The sequence below is a fragment of the Trachinotus anak genome, unplaced genomic scaffold (genome assembly GCF_046630095.1).
Source record: "Trachinotus anak isolate AG129_WGS33_773 ecotype Australia unplaced genomic scaffold, CSIRO_AGI_Tana_v1 ptg000001l, whole genome shotgun sequence".
Classification (NCBI taxonomy): domain Eukaryota; kingdom Metazoa; phylum Chordata; class Actinopteri; order Carangiformes; family Carangidae; genus Trachinotus; species Trachinotus anak.
Window position 1 is genome coordinate 21,383,669 of NW_027273852.1, and position 20,020 is coordinate 21,403,688.

At 46.1% G+C, this 20,020-nt stretch overlaps 1 protein-coding gene across 3 annotated transcripts in view; it reads right to left on the reverse strand.

The window, feature by feature from the left end:
* Window positions 1–2,431: 2,431 nt before the first annotated feature.
* kdm6a (lysine (K)-specific demethylase 6A) overlaps window positions 2,432–20,020 on the reverse strand; it is a 42,350-nt gene continuing 24,761 nt past the window's right edge. For 2 of the 3 annotated variants that reach the window (XM_071484222.1, XM_071484242.1), the window contains 21 exons: window positions 18,039–18,165; window positions 16,281–16,379; window positions 15,768–15,987; window positions 15,254–15,394; window positions 13,821–13,913; window positions 13,352–13,429; window positions 12,886–12,993; window positions 12,406–12,792; window positions 11,427–12,319; window positions 9,200–9,329; window positions 8,898–9,003; window positions 8,074–8,279; window positions 7,117–7,169; window positions 6,952–7,026; window positions 6,714–6,862; window positions 6,515–6,629; window positions 5,910–6,097; window positions 5,521–5,662; window positions 5,309–5,435; window positions 3,607–3,777; window positions 2,432–3,510 (listed from right to left, as the gene is read on the reverse strand). In XM_071484222.1, the coding sequence (XP_071340323.1) occupies window positions 3,484–3,510; window positions 3,607–3,777; window positions 5,309–5,435; window positions 5,521–5,662; window positions 5,910–6,097; window positions 6,515–6,629; window positions 6,714–6,862; window positions 6,952–7,026; window positions 7,117–7,169; window positions 8,074–8,279; window positions 8,898–9,003; window positions 9,200–9,329; window positions 11,427–12,319; window positions 12,406–12,792; window positions 12,886–12,993; window positions 13,352–13,429; window positions 13,821–13,913; window positions 15,254–15,394; window positions 15,768–15,987; window positions 16,281–16,379; window positions 18,039–18,165 (3,635 nt within the window). In that variant the 3' untranslated portion in view covers window positions 2,432–3,483. The remainder of the gene's footprint in view (window positions 3,511–3,606; window positions 3,778–5,308; window positions 5,436–5,520; window positions 5,663–5,909; window positions 6,098–6,514; window positions 6,630–6,713; window positions 6,863–6,951; window positions 7,027–7,116; window positions 7,170–8,073; window positions 8,280–8,897; window positions 9,004–9,199; window positions 9,330–11,426; window positions 12,320–12,405; window positions 12,793–12,885; window positions 12,994–13,351; window positions 13,430–13,820; window positions 13,914–15,253; window positions 15,395–15,767; window positions 15,988–16,280; window positions 16,380–18,038; window positions 18,166–20,020) is intronic. The other variant, XM_071484232.1, reaches the window with a different exon arrangement.

The window sequence follows — 20,020 nt, forward strand, 5'->3', positions numbered from 1 at the left end:
ACTTCAGCACATGTATTTTTTTTAACAATGGGACTTTGCGGGGACTTCTTGCTGGTAGCTTGGCTTCACATAGACGTCGTCTGATTGTTACAGTACTCACAGGCAATCTTAGATCTTCTTTGATCCTCCTGGAGCTGATCATTGGCTGAGCCTTTGCCATTTTGGTTATTCTCCGATCCATTACGAATAGTCGTTTTTCTTTTTCTTCCTCGCCTTTGTGGTTTTGGCTGCCATTTTAAAGCATTTAATATCATTTTAGCTGAACAGCCTATCATTTTCTGCACTTCTTTATAGGTTTTCCCCTCTTTTATTAATTTCTTAATCAAAGAATGCTCTTCTTCTGAACAGTGTCTTGAATGACCCATTTTACTCTGTTTTTCAAGGACAAATGCACAGCCAGCATATGCAGCCTGCAGCTAACATCTTATCTTCTGTCTATGTTAATACACAGTTTATTCTCATTCAAGAAGTTGAAAAATAGGGGAAAAAATTGAACAGTAAATGTGACCTGTGCATAAGTCTGGGTGAAAATCGTCATTCAGAACTGTAACTGATGACTTTTCCAGAGCTGATTTTCCAGAACACAATTAGCCAATGAAGCTTTGATGCTTTACAGAAGGAGAAGCTAAATCACTTCCAGCTTGAAATTTTCTCTGTCTGAAAAGTCATGAAGACATAGCAAATAAGAGGAACTGAGGAAATCAAGACGGGGTCCAGAAGATGCAGAAAACTTTCAGATAAAAGTGCAGGTGTGAGTCCTGACTGAACGGCTGAGCTGCAGGAAGGTTTCGCTGACACAGGAGCGGTGGTGCACTGATCCACCGAGCACTGTTGATGTACAAACAGGGTCGACACAGAGGAGCGCTTTACCTGCAACCTCATCACACAAGTCGACATCTGAAGTCTGCAAAGCAACATCTGGAGTCCTGCTCTGCAGTCACAGTCAGCAAAGGTGTGTGTGGGGAATATAAAGCAGAAGCAACACCTTGCTAACTGTTCAGCATGGGGGTGGAAATATTCAGTTTTGTGGCTGCGCAGCAGCCAGTGGCACAGTAAACACTGAACAGAGAGAGCAAAGATTGGATTCCTTTAATCTGGGGGCAAATGATCCTGCAGTCAGTCAGGAAAGAGAAACTGAAACGAGGCTGAATTCAGCAGCAGACCTCAAAATCCACTGTGAACCACTTCAAGCTTTACAGCCCCCTGATCGAAAATCTGTAGGCAGATCTAGAACATCCTGTGTGTGCAGGACAGACTGAACTATCTCAGAGCCTGAAGTGATCTGCAGGAAGAGTGGGTGAAAATTTCTAAATGAAGAAGAGCAGCTACAAAGAGTCTACAAGCTGCTAAAGTTTGGGAGGTTTACAAAGTACTGATTCATTGTTACTGTTTTCTTATTGGTGCAGAAGCAGGACAGTAGGGTTTATTGATACAACAAAGATTGAGACAGACACAAAATATGAACAAACAAAAATGAAGAGAGAGAGTTGGACAGAGAGAGATGCAGGGGTTGCGATATCCACAACTTGACAAGCAACTGCTGCAATTTTTTTAAATTATGGGGGAGTTGTGGTATATTATGCACTGATTGGTGTAATGAAAAGTGAAAAAGAGAAGCTATGATAATATTAACAATAACGATAATAACAATAATAATAGTAATGTAGGTAAATAAATGTGTCAGTGAATGAATGTGGATGTGACGGTCCTGGCAGAGTTAGAGGGTTGTTTACTCTACAGTTGTACTGGTTCACTGGAGTCACCAGCAGTGAAGGGAGGCTTTGGTACCATTGTATGGATTTTTATTGCAGTCTTTCTACTGAGGTGTGTTCACAAGGTAAATGATGCTACTGAGACATTCAGAGGTTGTGTCTACTCTTCCAGTTTAGAAGTATTGTCTTTTTAGCGATTGTTCATTGTTTCCTCTATTTTTAACTTCATGAAATAAAAAGTATCAGGCTCATCTGTAAATGTCTCTCTGGTTTTCCAAAAATCAACAAAGTATGAAACCGTTGCTACAAACTGCACATTTTATTATTATTGATGATACAAGTCTTTTATTCCCTCTGCCCCACAGGCATTGAACACAAAATGGCGGCACCAGGGAACACTTGTTACTTCTTATCTTCTAAGATTTGCTCTCTGGTATTTATTTACTAAACCAATGTGCTGCTGCCTGCTCATTGCACCACTGTATGCTGCACATGTTGTGTGTTTTTAATATAAAAATATTCTTGATTCATCTTTACCATGGTGTGTCTCCCTTTTGTTGTGGCCACTTGTGCCAGGTTCATAACAAACTGTAACTGCACTGCACAGCAGCTCTCGCTCAGGAAGCTGGAAACCATCAAACAAGTGATTGAATTTCACATGCATCAAAAATATGAGTTAAAATAAATAATTCTGAATAAGTACAACTGAGCTGCAGATGTAAATAAAGACAGTTTTTGTTTATTGACGCATAAAACATCCTTCAAACAATAAACCCATTTCAAGGTAAGGTCTCTGTACAATGCTTACTAAGCAGTTTTATTTATATAGAAAACGTATGAGGGGCCGTGCTTAAAATCACAAGGCTCCTTCAAATTTAATGGCAGGTACTCTGGAAAAAAAAAAATTACAGCATTCCATCAACAAATATTTTCAAGCAATAAATATGCATTTTATAAATAGTGTAAATTTACATCAAAATTTAAAAAAAGAAAAAAAACAAATTAAAGTTCACTCTTTTTGTCTATGTGCAACCCTTTTTCTCTGTGACTTGGCTGTCGTTTGTCTATGAATGATTTCCTCCCCTCAAAGTAACCAAAGACTCGTCGTAGTTCCCGCTAAATGAAGTTTAACGCTTTAACTGATTTAAAGAAAAAAAAACAAAACAAAACAAGGGAAATGTTGGAAAGAAACATGTCACTCAACTTTTCACATTACAAAACAGTTTTTATCTCGTTTTCCTGAACAAGGAGGTGTCTAACATACAAAAGACCAGCTAGGCTAATGACTCATCCCATTGGAGGAGGCAGGGGGGGGGGGGCAGGGGGATCTCGGGTCAAACCACAAACAGGATACAAAAAAAAAAAAAAGGAAAAAGAAAAGTATCCAGTCAGTAGTCTCTGTGTGACGATGTTGTCAGTTAAAACTTAATATGTACAAAACTTTATTTCATCATTTCTATGTAATTGGGGAGGGGGGAGGGGGGTGGGTTGTGTTTGTGTTTTCTAGTGAAGTCCAGCTGGGCCAGCAGTAGAACAGTCTGATCATGATGACAGGAGGAGCTGCCGCCCCCCGTCGGGAGGGGGCACCACTCTGGGGCAGGTTGCATAGACACACAGCTTTCACGCAGCTGCCTTATGGGATAGCTACAGAGCGCAGTTGGAGGACTGCCGGCTTACTTCCTGAATATCAGAAAAAAAACAAAAAGGTTTCCGGAGAGTTTCCAAGTTAAGTCCATTGTGGTTCTGACCTCAGAACAGCAGAGCGTGAGCATCAAGAGGAGGAGGGCAGGGGGCTCGCCTGTGGAGGAGAGACGACAACACACTGAGCTCCTCGGACAAAACTCATCAAGCTTCTCCTGTGTGGCTCAAGAGATCAGAGACTGGCGATACTTACGAGTGTGAACTGGTCGTACACCTGCATTAGGTCCTCTATCTTGTATTGCTCTAGCACCACAAAGTTGTCCAGGTTAGCGCTCCCCCTGCGGGCACAGTCCTGGCAGTGCACCACGTATGTTTTCCTGCTGTTGCTCTCGCTGGTCACAAACAGCAGGTCGAACACCTCCACCTGGCAACAAGAGGCAGAAAGATGTCACACAAACACAAACCACGAAGGCTGGCTAATCCTGATATTACTAAAACTTCACACAGGAGAAACATGTGGTGGTGCTACAGTCTAGTTCAAACAAACACCAATATGTTCCCGTCTGAGGAAGTCTGATTTAAACTCATCTACGACCTCATCTCTCACAACGTATGACAAATTGATCAGAAGAACTTTGTCACAGACAAGTGCTGTGTAAATAAAATCATTATTTTCACCATCACTCATTTATAACCTGACTCACTTTTTTCCTGTGTACTATATGAACCGTTGCTGCCTGAGCACTAACAACACAAACCTACAATCTTCTCCACTGACGAATCCAGAGCAGCTTTTCTCAGAGTGCTCTGAGTCAATCTGTTAGAGTGACATGTTTTAAATGTTCTGTTTGTGTCTGTGTGTGACCACAGGGCCTAGTAAGTGCTGCATGTGTGTTGTTTTCAAAATCAACTCAAGAGTAAATTCAAACATTGCTATTTGAAATGATTGTTCAGCGGTGTTGCTGGACTTCACTGTATCCGACTGATCTGCGACACCGTCCGCTCACTTGGTTACACCAGTTTACAGTTAATGTTGAAAACAGATTAGTGAGACGTTTGAGAAGAAATGTGGGTGAAGCGGTTAGCCTGCTCTGGGACTGAGCTAAAGTTCACCTGTTATCAGCCTGTTAATTATCAAACACAGACAATGGACCAGTGTTACTAGTGACTAGACAAGTGTTTTATTAATGATGTAGTCACCATGACGGAGACGAACGTCTGACGACGATCAGTGATGTGTGTGATAACTCTGATGCTATATAAATAATACCACTTGTTGCTGTGCAGATGTTGCTGATAGTTAAAACGCTGATTAAAGCCCACACCATGTGGCTGCAAAAGCACAGAGCAGCAGGACACTGGTTTGATTCTCGGCTGTCCATCCCATGTTATATATAATAAAGACATTCAAATCCTTGAAGACAAAAAAAAAAAAAAAAAAAAAAAACCTGCCTCAGGTAACTTCGCTCTGTTCAGGCTCGCCACACTACTGGGCCCTGCAGGTTTGGGGTGTGGTCAGGGAGTTAGGACAGTTTTATTTTAGTGCTTAAGTGGGAAACTGTTCGAGACTGAACTTCACAGCTCAATGTAGATTCAGTTAGCTCAGATTATTTACTGCCGCTGGGTCTCATCAGTTCATCACACTTAAGCCCCTTTACTAGAAACAGGAAGTGACATCATTAATGAGGTTAATCACACCCACTGTGAGCTTACACAAAGATGCTAGATCAGTAAAAAGCATTGTTAGCGAGTATTTAGCCGGTGTCTGGCTAACATTCATAAACCAGCCGACCATTTGAACATCAATGTCACCCTGGATGTGACTTTGCCTGAAGGGGAATGTTGAAATCATTTTCCAGGACATTTTACTTTCATTTCATTTTCCATGTGTTTTCCAGGTTTTCCAGGACGCCTGGGAGCCCTGCAGTCACAGCAGAGAGGTTGTGGGTCCTCACCTCACAGATGCTGCAGTAGTGCGCCGGCTCGTTCTGGCTCCTCCCATGCCACACCAGCTCCTTCCCAGCAGACAACAGCAGTTCCCGCTGCATCTGACACTGCTTCAGAGTCCGTAACAAACAATACCTAACACACAGACACACACATGCTGAGTGAGCACAGAGTAACACACACCCAGTGGGTTTAACAGTCTGATTAGAGGAGTTCTCACTTGATCATCTCAAAGAGCCGGTGGTCTGACACTTTGATGTTTCTGGCCATGTTCCAGGAGAGGTGGATCATGGGAACGATGGATTTGACGCTCTGCAGTTTGTTCCACTCGTAGCGCTCCACCGCCAGCTTGTACTGATGGGCTGAGGACACAGACAGAAAATCCTCTTTTTATCTGTTCAGCAGAGGAAACGTGTGTTTGTCCAGCTGAGGCCACAGGCTGTTTGTCAGCACTCTATCAGATTCACACAGCTGCACTGGCCAGGACCAGGACCTAGACCTGGACCTGGACCTGGAGGCCCTAATCACAGTGTACAGGGATGATCATTCTGCCAGAGGCAAGCAAGCAGCACAGCAGTTAGCATAACATCTGATCCCTCTGTCTCTCACCTGTGAGGGGTCCCACATTCCACGCGATGTTGTTGCACCAGCCGATGGCCTGGACCCAGTGGATGGTGCCTGTGTTGAGCCACACCAGGTCTCCAGGACGCTGGATGAAGCGATAAACAGGCACGTTGGTCTCGTACAGATCCTCCAGGTTGGGCCACCACGAGCCCATCAGGAAGTTGATGTTGTTCCTGTGAAAGGACATTAAAGACTAGAATCACCACATCGTGGTTGTTCCCTCCACCAACCAGCGAAGTTACGGGAAATATGGTGACAACCTCCTCCTCAGTGTTAACAGCGCTGAACAATGGCCAGAGGTGATTTTTGCAGAACATTATGATTTGAATTTGAATGTGAAGTTCATGTTATCCTCATAAACATTTGAGTTAATATGTGCCATAATTAGTGAATGAATTTGTGAGTTATGGTCAAAATCATGTTTTGTGAGGTCACAATGACCTTTGACCAAAATCTAATCAGTGCAAATGAATATTTAAGCCAAATTTATAGAAATTCTCTGAAGGCGTTCACAAGAACAGGACAGATGGACAGAAAACAGATGAGACAAGCTGAGAAACTCTCCACTGATCATTTTTTTACTGACGCACTTTTCACAGAAGTCGTTGATGACGCCCCAGTATGGCTCAGGCACAGCGAACCACTCACAGTCCCCAGGGCCGATGTTGATGTTGACCGAGCAGAAGTTGTTGTTCTCTTGATGACCTACGAGAGACAACGAGCAGGTCACTAACAGAGGGAGAGAAGCCACAACAGACGACAGCGGCGTGTGCTCGTGTCCGCGTGTACCTGGCGTCCTGCTCCCTGGCACCTTCATGTAGAGCTGCACGGTGTTCATGCCCAGGATGGTGTGACCCACGTGGCTGAGCAGGTTACCGGCCGACACCACCCGGGCGAAAGCTGGCAGCTTGGCGATCTCCTGAAGCTGCTGCTTCCACCTGTGAGGAGACGGTCACAGGTCAGTTCTGATTCAAAGGTGTGCGACGGGTCATTGGAGCAGACCCACACCTCCAACAGGTTCACTCACTTCTTTTCATCAGAGAGGTCGATGTTGGTGCCGAACTTGATGTGTTTGAAAGGCCCTTTCCGCCGCCGCATTGCACTGATGAAGCGCGAGAGGAGAATGTTGTTAGTGACAGAAAACAAAGCTGCACACACTCGCATGTGAAATCTGAGGACAACAGCTGGTCACCTGTCTGAGGAGCTGGCCTCTGCGTCCGTCTCCTTCTTCTTCTCGTTCTCCTCCTGCCACAACATTCACAAACAAACGGATTCAAAGTTCTGAAAACAGCTGGAACATTCTTTTCGCAGCAACTGAAAAATCCTGTACACTGACAGTGTTTCAGTGCTGGAACTTCAGACAAACACCTGTGAATAAACTGTTTACTGTTGGACAGGGAGCAGGATTTAAGTGCTACTTCAGATCCACTCGTCCTGCTCCTCATACCTGCCTCACTTAACAGATGTGAAGTGTTCTTCTGTTTTGAATATTCTTATTGTAACATTAATAAACATTATTTTACGATCATACCATCGATTTCTGATGAAATATTTAACGATCTGTGTCAGTGCTGCATGATTCAAACGTTTATGGCCAAGTGTTTCATTCAAATCCATGAGCCGGAACTGACAGACACTCTGCTTCAGCTGCAGTTAGTCATTTGCACGCATCAGATTTCCAGCACTCAGTAACATTAAGTATTATTAATTACTGTAATGCCAGGAAAGTATTGTATTGTTAGAAGAAAGTTAAAACTCATCTCTTCACCTCAGCCTTTAACCAGCTCTGAAACTTTAAACTTTGCTCAGCACTTCTTTTAAATGCTGTTACAGCATGTGTTAAGACATATGCTGATTTTATGCTTCTGTCCATTTTTAACATAATTGAATTATTTATTCATCTCATTTTTTGTTATTATTTTATTATTATTATTCCAATGCTTTTTTTATTTTCATTTTACATCTTTTCATGAAATGCTCTTGGTGGATGTAATGTGTATGAAAGGTGCTTTAAAATAAAGTTTAATAATAATAATAATAATGATGATACTAATAATAGTGTGTGTGTGTGTGTGTGTGTGTGTGTGTGTGTGTGTGTGTGTGTGTGTGTGTGTGTGTGTGTGTGTGTGTGTGTCCGTCTCCCACTGACCCGGAGAGACTCCTGGAAGGACGAGGCCTGGTACTGGGCGTATTTGATGATGGTGGTGTGGGAGCGGCTGCTCTCGCAGCGCCACATCTTCCTGCTGCCGCTGGGGTCCCAGTTCTCGTCGGTGGGCTGAGCCAACTGGGTCCGCACCTCCACCAGATGGTCCGGGTTGGCCTCCACCAACGTCTTAGTGGAGAACAGGCCCAAGTCTGCGCGCGTGCACGTTGGAAAGAAGGAGAGGAGCCAAGTAACATGAGCAGTTAGTGGAAAATAAATGTCGTGTTTAAAATGACATCCGACTGAAACACGATACACAATCGATTTTATTCATGTTGTCAGGATCAGAGTGAGGTTGGAGGGAGCAGGGGGGGTGGGGGTGGGGGTGTAGGCTGCGTCGTCTTAACATATCATGATATCACTTCAGAAATAAGCTGTGAACAGTGTCTCAGATTAGACTCTTACATAACAGGGCAGAAGGTCTTCGTAATAGAGGAGCAGATGTTTGTAAATTCTTGGCAAAGCAAACCAGTTTCCTCTACAGCAAACGTGCAGTAACACTTTCCACTTGCAGGTGGTGCTGTTGTCATACATGTCAACACTCATCCACAGCCACACACACTCTGCCATGATTACAGGGACACACCCACAGAGCCACGTGAGACTGGCGGGCACAGAAACATCCAGCTGCCCCGTGCACAGCTCCACTATAACATGTCAACTAATTAACAGCTACAGCTCATTCATTTAGATGCTGGAAACATTCAATTAAAAACTTGACTGTGGTGAACTGGAGTCAGGTGGAGAGAGCACGTTTTCCAGCCTCTTACCTAGTTTCAGTGCTCCGGCCAGTCCTCTGATGACGGTGACCGGGTTGGCCGGGTTGGTGCAGAACTGATGGAGGGGAGGGAAAAAGGCGTCCCTCTTGTTTTCTAGCTGCATGTCAGAGAGGAGACAGGATGGGGGGGTCAGGGCTGTGGACTGACTCCAGCCTTACAGGGAGAATCAACACACTTCAGAGGAGCAGACTGAGAGTGTTTGTGTTTTGATGTTTTAGATACTGTTGCTCTAACACTGCACACGACAACAGCATGAATACTTCTCCTTCTATGGTGCACCGAGCTGTACGCACATAAATGCTGGGCGTCGGAGGGTTCAGCTTGTCCTTTGGCAGCGGAGGAGAGGGCAGGCGAGGGGGCCGCGGCGGGGGACACTTGTCCAGGAGGATGCTGCTGGTCGACAGGCCGTTCTTCCCCAGATTCCTGCACACACACAGAGAGAGAGAGAGAGAGAGAGAGAGTCAGCAGTGACACTGACAGAGAACGATGATACATGAGCAACACAGAACTAGTTTACCGAAACAAGCTTCTGCACACTGGGCTGCGCTCACACATGCGCCGCAGCCCCGAACCTCCACAGAGCTAACCCTGAGGAGCCGTGCGTGACGTAAATGAGTCAGTTGGACCGAACATTAAACTGACTTCGCCTTCCCTGATGCAAAGTCTGTGTAATGTCTGGCTGAGCTGATGTGTCAACAGAGCAGGTTGCTGTCCAGATGAGGTTTCTATCATTTCTCCTGCTCGCTCTACCCTGGCGCCACCCCTCGCCATGGGTGCAGAAACAGTTCTGCTCTGCGGCCACAGGCCTAAAGGAAATGAAGGGTGTCTGGTTGGTGAGAGTGTGTCTCACAGTCGGGACACGAGGTCTGAAGACTCAGGTCCGGACCTGGTTCTTTGGACGTGGTGTGGAGTCCGTTCATTCTACAGTGAACGTTTCTCCCCATGTTCACCTCACTCCTCCCACAGAACTGAGATGTGTTATTTCACCGAGTGTAAACACACCAAACCACACGACACAACACTTGACAACAAAGTTTGGACATTTGAATCAGCACTTCAAACTGCTGCAAGTCCCCCAGAGCTGCTGTTACACCTGTTCCTCTGTTCAGGGTTTCTGCAGGTTCAGTCCAACTCAAAACTCTTTAAAACCACACAGGATGTAACTGAGCAGCTGTTTCACGGTCACTGACCACGATGTCAGAGATATCAGTGAAAACCAGTGGGAATCAAAAGGCCTATTCACTACTTACCATATGCATCAATGTATTCACATTTCTGTCACTACTTCCCAGCTGCATGTTCCAATAATTCCTAATAATATAATTGATTAATAATGACCCACAACCTGGACCTGGATAAGCAACAGAACACAGATGGAGGGATTAACCGAGCACATAATAACTGATATATTTCAAGTCCACACACATGATTTCAGAGGTTTTCCAACACATACAAACACATTTCATCACGAACATTATCCAACATCTTTCCAGGCCTTCTTTGATACCTGGTGTCAGTCTGGCACCATTTAAACCTTTATCTACAAAACTGCACGACACCAGTGGATGATGACGCCTGCCAGTGAGTACGGGCAGTCGCTCTGACCAATCAAAGAGCAGCACTTCAGCTTGTGCAAACCAATGTATGTGCCTGACTCGTTCCCTGTTGGCAGAAGGGACGGACTCATTGTTCAGGCTTGAGAATGTTCACACAAATGGTCACTCCCACTGGTGACCTTCTGGATCCACTTCTGTTGTGCTTCACGTCTGCAGCGGTTTGTTAACAAGTGAAGCCAAATATAAGCAAAGAGTGAAAATCCTTTTAAATGAACAGAACTGACTGTGTCAGTGATAATGTCGCATCTTCTTTAGATGCATCTCTCACCAGCTCTACGTTTGAATTATGACCAGAAATCAGAGGTGAATGTTTCTTTTGACTGAGCTGCTTATAATTATCATATCATAACATGATGTGAATGTGGCACAGGAGAGGATCCTGCATGACGACTAGGACTGAGTGGCACCACCCAGCCCTCGTGATGACCGTTCTGAAACTGCTGGACTCAGATCAGGACCGAGGGTAAAAACACTTCCTTCTATAAGGAAGAAGTGAGGCTCAGTCTGAGCAGAGACCTGCTCATCAGGTCTGTGTCATGGTGCTGCAGTGACAAGTGTCTCTGCAGTTCAGTCTCAAAGACACACAGCTGATGAGGAAATGATGATGATGATGATTACGACTAGCACACAGTGGAGGGTCAGAGTGTCATGACATTTTCCAAAAGCACCAGAGAATAAACACATGACTCACATCTACAAATGATTTCACATCTGAATGTGTCTGCTGCCACAAACACACACACACACACACACACACGAGAACATCCAGCACAGCTCCTGTCACTGTAACATATCCACTAATTAACAGCTGAATCTTATTTATTTAGATGCTGGAAACATTAAAAGCACATCACTGTGGTGAGCTGGAGTAAAGTGTAAATCTCTCTCTCTCTCTCTCTCTCACCTGCAGGCTTTGAGGACTTCGCTGGAGCTGGGGTAGATGGAAAACGAGGACCAGGGTGCCAGACCAGCAGGGGCATTGTGTCTGTGCGCTCCTGCAGAAGGCTCTACCTTCATGGGGCTCTGGGAGTCCTCTGGCCCCTTCCCGTTGAGCGTGGGCCCCTGGCTGTTGGTGTTGGACGGGCTGTTAAGGCAGGAGAGGCTGTTGGTGGCGTGAGGGTCTGCCGAGTGAGGCGAGGGCGTAGCGGTGGCTGAAAGTGGCGATGATGTCACCGAATTCTCTGACGTGGGCTCGGCGGCGCCGTGGAGACCTGGGTGGACGTTGTTGATTTTCTCTGAGGAAGGCCCTCCATGGTTACTGTGGTTATTGTTATTGTCATTACTGGTAGTATTGGCTTTTCCCTTTAGCAAGGCTGAGAGCTGAGGATTGTCTGAAGTGAACACGCCGGGGGCAGGAGAGTCAGGCTGAGACAGGCCAGCAGAGCTGTCCATCACCCGCGGCTGGACGTGATTAGTCAATCCCTGCGCGGGGGTGGTGCTGGGGCTAAGGGGCGTGACGGCAGCAGAATGCGTGACGGCAGCCTCCGGACCTGATGGCAAAGCAGCGACTGTGCTGCTGCTGCCGTTGCTGCCCCCTGAAGGCGTGGTGTCTTTGGTGTGGACCCCTGAGGTAGTAGCTGAGTGGGGGGGCGAGGACAGGTGGTTGGGTGTGGTCTGGGGAGAGGTGGGGGACAAAGAGGAAGCTGAGGAGGAGGCAGTGCAGGGCCCAGAGGAATGTCCAACCTGATTCAGGATGCCAGAGGAAGAGAACGAGGTCTGAGGGGAGGAGGAGGAGGAAGAGAAAGGGGGTTCTCCATTGGGACCCGCCGAATGTGAACCTGGACCTTTTTGAAGCCCCTGGACAGAGAGAGGACAACACGTTAAACAACGAGTGAGGCTGACACGTGAGCGTAACACACAGCATCACAGACAGCGGCGGGTACCTGAGTGGTAGTGTTGCGCTGCTGGCTCCTCCATGTCTCGTCTGCATGACTGGGACTACTGGTAGTGCTGCTGGTGCTGGGGTGACTGGCGGCTGTGCAGTTGTGAGGTAGAGAGTTCTGCTGCGGGTAAGGCACGTTTCCGTTGCTCGCGCCGCCACCTCCCAGTCCCAGGGTGTGATTCTTGTCCAGGTGTCCCAGCAGCCCTGCTGAAGGACTTGAAGAACAGGATCCGTTGGCTGTGGGCTGGATGACACATGGGGGCCGGGTGGCTGTGTGATTGAGGAGGGAGGTGCAGGAGAGGCCTGCGTGGTTGTGAGAGGGCTCGGCCAAAGGCCCGTTGGGGAGTCCGGGCCGCGGCTGACCGCCGGCCGCTGCTTGCTGCCTCATCTGACGGAGAGATTCAAACCAAACCATCTGTCAACAACCTCCTGTCTCTACATTAGCACCTGCAGACTCACCAACACAAATGCACGTGTGTACCTGCGGCTGATGTTGCTGCATGAGAGAGAACTGGTTCTCCAGCTGCTCCAGCATCTGCACCTGGGGGGGCTTGAGGTTTGCTCGGTTGGTTCGCAAGTGTTCCAGGTGCTGCACATTTTACATAGAGCAGCGTCAGTGAATGATGCATTTTATTTTACAAATAAAAAAAAAAAACTATTAATTTACACAAGGATCCAGTTATTATCATCTAAAACCTGTGTAAACACCTCAATTCCTTCCAGGGTCGGACTGAAACAACAATTCAACAATCAGGCTACCCTTTTAAAACCAGAGTGAGACACTGCTCAAATGTTCAAATGATTGTCGTTACATTCAATCAAACATTAGGCAAAAAAAAAAAAAAAAAACTGCACTGAGCTCATTTTCAAAAACAAAATTGCAAACCAGTCTGATTCAACTGGGAAAGTTTCTGTTTCCATCACTACACATAGAAAAATGTTCCTACCTGAAGCTTCTGTGGCGTCAGGTACCAGCTGGGGATCTGCTGTTGACTGGTGCTGTTTGCCCACGAGTCAGCAACACTCTGTAGGTGAGAGAGAGAGAGAGAGAGAGAGAGAGAGAGAGAGAGAGAGAGAGAGAGAGAGAGAGAGAGAGAGGAGAGAGAGAGAGAGAGAGAGAGAGAGAGGGTGAGAGAGAGGGTGAGAGAGAGAGAGAGAGTGAGAGAGAGGGTGAGAGAGAGGGTGAGAGAGAGGGTGAGAGAGAGAGAGAGAGGGTGAGAGAGAGGGTGAGAGAGAGGGTGAGAGAGAGAGAGAGAGTGAGAGAGAGGGTGAGAGAGAGAGAGAGAGAGAGGGTGAGAGAGAGAGAGAGAGAGAGAGAGAGAGAGAGAGAGGGTGAGAGAGAGAGAGAGAGAGACTCAACCACCCGCTCACATTCTTAAATCATCCAGTTCAAACTGTTCATGTCGTCAGCCGTACCTTCGCTGGGCTGGCAGTGCGTTTCCTCTTGGCAGGACTGGCCTGTGGGTCTGTGTGATTACTGGCGGACTGGCTCCCCTCCCCCTTGCAGGCCTACAAATCCGGCACAGGGACAAAGTTTGTGATGACAGCAAAGCTGACGGTTCTTCACCTAAACTAAATGAGCCTGATGTGATGCTTCAAGACAAACAGAAAACACACACTTGGTACATTTACATGCACAACAGTCTAAACACTGAATGTGCAACAACTCTGATTAAACTAAGGTCTGGTTGTTACCACCTTAATCTAACAGACGCAGGTTGATTAAGGTCACAATCAGAGAGTCCATGCTGTGATTAGGATGTGAAATAATGCAGCATGAGTCACATTAGTGGAGCTTTGTTGCACATGCAGCCCCCGTATTGTTTTCACTTTACAAACTGTGGTGGGCTGAGACGTCAGTGTTTCCAGACACATTTCATCAGCCACACCTGAACACGTCATCATTGGAGCAACTTAGAAAATCTGTTTTTCTGTGGTGGCCCTGAGAGCTCAACACGCTGCAGAACGGAAAACACGTGAAAACAAAACACAAACACATTAAGAAAACATCGACATCAATTTGACAACACGTGTGCTGCAAATTCTCACAACATGAGCAAATACAGTGCCTTTGTGCATTTGGTTGTGTTGTATTTGCAGCATGTTTCCTGAAGGAGTTGGTGTTTTGTCTGTTTTCAGGTGTTTTCTTGAGTTGCAGTGTGCTGAGCTCTCAGAGTCACGCAGGTGCTGATGATGGAAATGATGTTTATTTGTGGCCAAGAGAGTATGATGTCACTATTAAAGGACTATAACAGACCAAAAAAAAACTACATGAAAACAGTTTAGACAAGGAAACTAGGAGGACTAAATAACACTGATGGGGGTGGGGGTGCAGCCTGCAGACTTGATGTGCGACTGAGATTTGTCTCGTTTTCAAGAAAGGATGTGACAAATAACAATTTACACCACTTGATAAAAACAGAACTTGATATATATGAGTGTCAGAAACATGACACTGAAACATGCATTGGTTCCTTAACAGAGTGTGTGCATGCATTCTCAGCCTTGCAGTGCGCTGCAAGGACTCCACAAGATTTATGCATCTTTGCATTAAGGAGATGAGTTGTGGGACATAATGAGGTTCCCGCGGCGTTGCTTAATAATCTTAACACTTGTCATGTGACACAGAGTGGCACTATGAAGGTCAACGACGCTTGGGTAATTAGATTATTGCAATATAGGCCTCGCTCCAATTCCCTCAGACTGTATCCTGCTTTATGTTTCAGTCACACTTGCCTGAGTGAGTCTGAGAGTATCAGAGTGAGGCCTCAGCTTTAACATCCCTCATAAATGTATTGTTGAAATACGTTTCCAAGAGGCTGGAGTCTCTTGTATAAGCTGGATCTCACCTGCTGTGCCTGTGCAGTGTTCAAGGCCCCCTGCCTGGACGTGAGCTCAGCAGGAATGGGAAGGCTCCACGCCTCCTCAATACTAGGAAGCATTTTACTCTTATTCTGCAGACTACCTGGCTGTAGGTTACACAACTGAGCCTAGGAGAAATTGTGTAAGACACAGACTTTAGTGCTGGACGTTGGTTTGACAGGAAAAGGCACTGCAAAAGCTACGGTGGTGTTTGAGGTAACTGTATACAGAATACCAACAGAAATGTCCAATGCAATGAAGGTATGCATTACAATTACAAGTGAGAAAAAAATGTGTCTAAACACATCAATATGAATCATTATTCATATCTCAGTGGTCAGAAATCAAAATGACAAGAAGCACAATCTGCATTTTGAAAAAAAAGGCGATTGCTTTGGCAGTAAACACAGCACTTCAATAATACACACACACTTCAAATACTCCACGACATCTAACAAACAGGGCTGACGGGGGGGGGTGTCATCTGAACGCCGGTCCTACCTGCAGCAGTTTGATGCGTTGTGTGAGTGCAGCAGTGTTGAGGCAGGCCCTGCTGCGCGTAGCGTTGATGTAGCACTTGATAGCGTCGTGCGGCTGGCCGCAGGATTCGTAGAGGGTGCCCAGGTCCATCCAGGCGGCGGCGTGGCTGTGGTCCAGTTGAACGGCACAGATGTAGGCCTGGAGAGCATCCATAGGCTGGTTCTGCTGCTGGTACAGCACCCTGGAGGAGAGGCAGGGGGGGTTGAATCTCTTGCCATTTTCCAGGATTTAGGTCTTTATCTTTCTGAGCCATCCCAACTTTCAGACTCCCAGAGGACATAACCCACCCCTCATGCATCTATGTATAGATCCCTCCTCACCCCCCTGCTGCTGTTATCCTCCCTCTCATTACGTCCTCTGTCGCACTGCAGCTGCTGCATTCCCCCCCCCCCCCAACCCCCCCACCCAGACACTTACAGATGTTACCCTCTGCTTGTGACCAGTTTAGCAACATACTGTGAGTTGTGTTCTTACCCTATGGAGCACCAGGTGTCAGCACTGGCCTCAGACTTATCAATGGACTGACGGTAAGAGATGAAGGCATCCTGCACCTTCCCAATACTGGAGTAGCACCTGAGAGGACAGACACACGGGACATGAGACACAGGTGACAGGAACAAAACATCAGCTCTCAAACAGTTTCGGTTCTCCATCAGTCAGGTATTCACCGACAACCTCGTTACACCAAACCTGATGACGTGCAAAGCCCCAGGTCAAGCTACTGTGATAAAACAGCAGCTGTTATACCAGGATGTGACAGCTCCACTCTTCAAGCTTTTCTAAGTGTAGTTTGTAAGAAACTGAAAAAGTATAAAAGCTGATATTTACAACCTCTCACCAACTTAACCTTTCTTGTGTCTGTTAATAATTTCTGCAATGCAGGGTTCATCACCTTTTCTTCAGTCAGGGGACTCTGCCCCGTCTACCTAAAGTTAGTCCACGTCCACCACTTGGAGCTGGTGGTGTGGACGACACAAGCGCAAACACTGAGCCTCAGGTGAGGTCCACACTGCTTTAGTCTGGACGGGCATGAGCTTTTACAAACAATGAAGCAGACGCCTCCTGGGTCTCATCAGTGACGACTGTCAGACAGTGGTGAAGGCACCGTGGATAAGGACCAACGGTAACACCACCAGTGTCATTCAATTCACTTGCAGCACTACCACACAGCTGAATGTGATGAAGAGTGCACAGCTCAAAAGAGAGGCCCATAAAGTAATCGTTCCTGAATCGACCAAATCTCTCTCTCACACTCAATCACTCTCACACACACACACACACACACACACACACACACACACACACACACACACACACTTCTATCTTTGTGAGGACACTCCTTACTATGTAGCAAGTACAAGTACACACACACATGCTGCTGCACATGGCCAGGTAATGCAACCTAAATACTACAGAGTGAACTTGAGAGTGAGGCTCTGACAAAAGAGTGCAAGTGAAATTTTTGCTACACTCTCAGGACGGCCATTCAATAATGTACCTGAACACTTCATACAATCTACACACTGTGTCTGCTTTCACACGACCAAATTGCTAAATATACATATACAGCAGTGGCTAATTTAGGCTGTTTATCTGATTGATACAAGGTTAGCATTAGGTTAGCACCACCATGGAATAATGAGAACGCTCAGGAATAACAGCTGCTCTTCTCTAATCTGAATGCAACATGACGGTAAACTAATCAACTCTGTCCTGTCCTGGATCAAGCCTGAATTACCCATCATGACCTGCACTACTGACACCAGCCTGATCTACAGGTGGGGGTGTGTATGCAGCTCTCTGGAAAAGGCTAATTTTTGTGTTGGGGCTATAATGCTTAGTGTCAAGGGTTTATAACACAACAACACTAACCTGCTGCACACACACTTTATTACTGCTCAGGATGTAGTCAAACCTAGCTCACACCTAAAAGGGCAGCATGGACTTCGGGGGTGGGGGAGTGTATTCCTCTCTGCTCCGACGCCCCTGTGCATTTTGCCCCGAGGAGGAAAATACCCAACAGGAGAATTTGTTGTGGATCATATGCCTCCACTGGGCCTTTAGAGCATTAATTCTACAAACTAAAGATTCATGTCGCTGAGATCAAAGCTACCTGGCAGATGGCTTCTGGGTTAAACAAACAGTCTAATCAGGGCTCACAAACCGTCCCGCGCTCGACTGGTTGGTGTCCAACTCCGTGAAAACAAGCACTCATGCCCTTGTTTGTCTTACCTGCCGAGAAAGTACCAGGACTGGCCCGAGTTTGGGTCTGCTTCTAAAGACTTCTGCAGACACTGGATGGCATAGCTGTCCTTGGTGCCTTTATCCCCAAGCTGCTCCACCGTGTGATGCATCCAGCCTGGAGGAGCAGAGCAGAGTGGGGGGGTCAGTGAGTGTTTGAAATCCAGAAAGAGCTGCCTTTGCTCTCAGGTGCAGCAGCAGAAACAGAGCTCAATCATTTAAAACAGACATGAGTCAAGCACCTGAATCCAAAGGACACAAAGTACAATCAGAGAGTGAGACCACTGTCTGATGTGCAAATGAACCAGACTCATAAAGAACACAAATGGCTTTTCCTATGGAAGGGAGGAGGGAGGGAGGAGGCAGATGAAGAGGGAGGGAGGGGGGAGTATTCTTGACACACAGACACTTCAGAGGGTCTCATATGAAGCCTTTCCAAACAACTCCTCCCTGCTCTCCAACCACTTCCACAAATGCAGACACAAACACATACACACACAGACACACACACACGGTGACAGTGATGGGCAATTTTCTACAAATAAACACTCTCTAGGGAAAGACAGCTGCAAGCCCTCCCCACTTCTCCTCCTCCTGTTCACCTGTGGCAAGCTCCACAGGTTGTCATGACAACCCCAGCAGGCTACACTGGAAATGTTTTTTACAACTGGGTGATTGTAGGGTGGGGGTGGGGGTGGGTGGGCTGTCTACACTGTGAAGAGGAAGAAAATGGAATTCTCTCTGCACGTGCACAGGAGAAATGTCTCAAGACATGTGACGCTAAAGGCGCAGTCACAGCTTTGTTCATAAAACTGACATTAAAGAAATATTTAACACAGAGACACTGTTTCAATCACTGCTAATGATTTGGCTCAATAAAAAAACTCTCCTTCTTTATGTCATAGAAATACTAAATCAAAGACACTGGCTGTTCTCCTAACAACATGCACTGTGATTAGTGCTTCTGCAGAGGGAGGCACATAATCACACTTTGAAAATCAAGGCAGCTGATGATATTTTATATAAATGCAGCAGTGAAACGTTTTTTCATCAGCGACACAACACAGTCAAGTACAATAAGAAAAGATAGAATGCTCCAGTGCAACACAACCACATCTGTCTTTACTGCTGCCCACAGTCTTAATGGGAAATCTGAAACCCAGACTTATGTATAGCGTTTAACTTTTAATAAACATGTAATATATATTTTTTTTTTTTGGTAATTGGTAATTAGAGAAACCGGTAATATCACAGACTGAAGGCATAAATGTAACATTGCTGGAAACAGAAGTTCTAAGATTGTGACTTATCATATTTACACTAGCTTAAACATTGCTAAGGCTACATCCACACTGCTACCATTTAGTTTTCACACACGTCCCTGTTGCTAGGTTACCATCCACATGACTGCGGTGTTTTCAAGCCCCATAAACAGAGACTTTCAGAAACTCTGCTGGACCTGTTTCAGTCTGAAAACTCGCTGTGGACAGAAACAGAGACGTTTGGAAACGATGATGTGGACACCACCGGCTGCTCACTGATTGGCTCTTATCAGCCTTGGCTACAGTGGTGAAAGCTACATGGAGTATGAATTACAAGTGTTTCTAACACCTGTCTTTGCTGTTCCTCGTTTGTGGTATTTTGTGCAACTAAGTGACACTGCAGTATGTGCTAAGCCTTTTCTCAGCACTTACTGCAGTGTCACTCGTCATGCCATGTGCATCACTGTTATTACTGTCTTCTTGCGTTGCAAGCTGCTTCAGGAAATACTTTTCTAGATAATCTGAATACACTGTCCTCTAGTAGCTGAGCTGAACCTGCAGCCTCATAGCAAACTGGTAACTTAGCAAATCAAAGCAAAACCATTCTGTTTCAAAACTGAATTAATTGTACCATTTAAAAGGTCCCATATTTGACACTTCTCCAGTGCTTTATTTGAAGTGGTGATATCCATCAGAAGGTATATTTGTGAT